The 3,120-nt window shown below is 38.6% G+C and overlaps 1 protein-coding gene across 1 annotated transcript in view; it reads left to right on the top strand.

Moving 5' to 3' along the window:
* The window catches only part of Slx4ip (SLX4 interacting protein), a 143,313-nt gene that overhangs the window by 78,150 nt on the left and 62,043 nt on the right, over positions 1–3,120 (top strand). Inside the window, 1 exon segment of the mRNA XM_063248698.1 lies at positions 2,478–2,567. Within this exon segment, the coding sequence (XP_063104768.1) occupies positions 2,478–2,567 (90 nt within the window).

The following is a 3,120-nucleotide window of genomic DNA, read 5'->3' as shown; positions in this document are numbered from 1 at the left end:
ATCACAAATTTGTATTTTTAAAAATTTCAATAACTGTATTTTGGTGTAGTTCAGTTTTCTTGTGAATTCTGTGTGCTATATATTTTAAAACATTCTGAGCAAGTTTATTGGCTTCACAGCTGGCTAAAGAAGTCCATAGCATATAGAAGAAGGTTAAGGTCCCTTGGGCAGGATCATGTAGTCCTGACATGGGACCTCCACCTGGTGGCAGCACACACCTTAAAGGTTAAATCTGTAATCAACAGTCAAAAAAACTTTAAATCATGTACTTGAGTATGATTTTCAAACATTTTTAGCACAACCCACCGTAAGAATTAGGCTTGCCACCATGTCAGTGCACCCATGCTTATTTTTCCCAATACACTCCTCAGCCTTACCACATGACACAGTGATATTCTTTATTTCATTCTAATATTCTCTTGATTCTCTTTCATTACAATGAAACAGTAGTTGCTGCACACTGAGATGTACTTTAGTGGGCTGCAGTACACTGTTCGACACCTTAGGAGTCCATAGTTCTACACATTTCAGACATAGTTCCTATATTTTAAGTAACTGCCAACAAATATGAATACGTTTTGTTTAAAATTAATTATTAGTGAGCTATAATTCATTTAAGTGAAAAGAACTGATACTAACATAATGTTCGGAGATAAACTCATTCTGACCATATCAGTAATTTGATGAGAAGCACTCCATTGTACAGATATAACACCTTTTGTGTATTCTTCTGTTGCTAGGCTGTAAAGCCATCATTGGCTTAGATTATTATGAAAAAACTTTCATGAATCTCTGCATGCATGTCTTTGTGTGCATATAAGCTTTTTTTTCCCCGTAGATTCGTGGGGTCCATTGTTGGTTCAGTCAGTAAACAAATATAGGTTTATCTGTAGAAAAATGACAAACCATTTGCCAAGTGGTTGAAACATTTCTCTTTTCTACCAGTGGGCTTTGTGAGCACCTGAGGTACTCAGGTTCCTCGCCCACACTCAGTGTTGCGTCTTTTTCATTTCACTAAGCTTGATAAATAGCTATATCTCTTGGTGGTTGTCACTTGCATTTGTCTGATGACTAATGATGTTAAACACATTTTTCATGTACTTATTGGCTGTTCAAAAAAGTGTCTTTAGCCAAGTTGTTTGTTTTTTCAGCATAAGGTATAGGGCTGTTTAACTCGAATACCAGTATTTTATGTCAGATGCATGTTTTTATTAATTTATTGTTCCAGTCCAAGCCATTCATATTCATTTTACTAGTGATATATTTTTAGATGTACACAAGTTTTTAACTTCTGCGGTGTTCATTTTAACAAGTTTTCTGGATCCTGTCTAACAAATCTTTTACTGGCCTAAATGTTAAAAAAAAGAAGAAAAAAAAAAGTTTTGACCAGGCATGATGCCACGTGCCTGTACACCAAGCACTCAAGAGACTGAGACAGGAGGATCGCCATGCATTCAAGCCCAGCCTGGACTACATAGCAAGACCCCGTCTCTAAAAGAAGGAAAGAATAAAAATTTAAAAAGAAGAAGGAAAGGAGGGAGAGAAGAAAGGGAGAGAGGGAGCAAGCAAACTAGCTTGGTTTTGGCTTTTATGTTAAATTCTTAATTCTTCTAAAATTAAGTTTCATATATTATAAGATGCCAGTGCCAAGTTTCATTTTCTTTCTATATTTATATCTGTTGATCCAACACTTTTTATTGAAATGACTTTACTTTCACCATTGAATTGAGCACAGAAGTTGGGGAAAAAACATCACCAAAGAGATATAAATTGACTTTTCGTGTAACCTGTAAACTGAGCCACTGTCTCTGACATTTCCCACCAGATTAATTTGTTCACACTTACACATCTCAGATATTATTTAGCAAGTGTGAGGATTGTACGGCCATAATTCTCCATGGGATCTGTCACTGTGCTGTCCAGTACAGAGCCATTAGCCCTATGTGACTGTTTAACACTGGGCTTTACAGTCATGGTTCCCCCATTCTGAGTGCCCTCCTGTGGCTCCTGACCATCCTGCTATTGAACAGGGTAAGGGTCCCCAAGTGCTGGATGGTGTGAGCCATGAGAACAAGAGCAGAGGCTGGCTGCTCACGGTTTGTAGTGACTTTAATGAAAAGGCTTATATGTGTTCATTCTTATTTGGAAGATTTGCCCCAGCTGTGCACAGAACCAGTCTTTTCTGAAACATACCTAGTGCTGACCTGTTTGACTTCTCTAGATATTCGGTAGTCTGGGCATCCCTTTTCCACGTTCAATTTCTTCTGTTTCTTCTTAGCATTGCCACTATAAGTGCTAAAGTTATAAAACAAAAGATTATGACCTGTAACCCTGTCCCAGATTGAGATTTCCATCCAGTAGTGAACTCTGCTTCCATTTCATCATGAGCAGCCACAAAGGGATTTGTGAGATGTTTCTCTCATTGTTTACTCAGCGTGAGCCACATGGACACTGACTCTGACATTGCTGTCTTTCAGTGCAGGGATTTTGCTGTCCTGGTGGATCTTCATGTATCACCACAAGGGTCAAAGAAAGATACCAGCTGGTTCTCTGAACAGAAGAAAGAGGTACAGTGAAGCTTTTTACTATTTAAATGCAAATAGTTGCAGCTCCTAGAAGTATTAGCTCTTTCCAGTTTTCATTTTCTTTACTGGGAAAAAGGTTTGACTTGTAGTTAACCCTTGAAAACTATTTGTTGTATTTCCAGTGACAAACACACATATAGCCACTTGATTTCCTTCAGAAACTGATACATCCATGTGCCTCATACATACTCTTTGATCAGCTGATTGATCTTGGTGCTGGGGATGGAACCCAGGGCCTTCCACATGCCAGGTGCTTTACCACTGAGCTATGTCCTCACCCCCGACTCTGTTGTTTCAGCTCAAAACTCCTCACTCCTTTGTTTTTAAGAAGGGGTCTGTATATTAAAAAGGAAGAAGTTAAACTATTCCAGCAAGCAAGAATTGTGACATGATTTGTTGGGAAGGGTGACTCGGTATCTAAAGTAGGCATAAAGGTTAACCTGTCTGTCTTAAATCTGCTCTTTTTATAGTCTGCCATCCCACATAGTCATGAGTAAGAGACAGGTGAGGAGATAGCTGCCTGTTCTCTCTTTCA

Source organism: Cavia porcellus, unplaced genomic scaffold (assembly GCF_034190915.1).
Source record: "Cavia porcellus strain 051 isolate PalLab524CR breed Dunkin Hartley unplaced genomic scaffold, mCavPor4.1 scaffold_5, whole genome shotgun sequence".
Lineage (NCBI taxonomy): Eukaryota > Metazoa > Chordata > Mammalia > Rodentia > Caviidae > Cavia > Cavia porcellus.
This window is presented reverse-complemented; position numbering and strand designations above follow the sequence as displayed.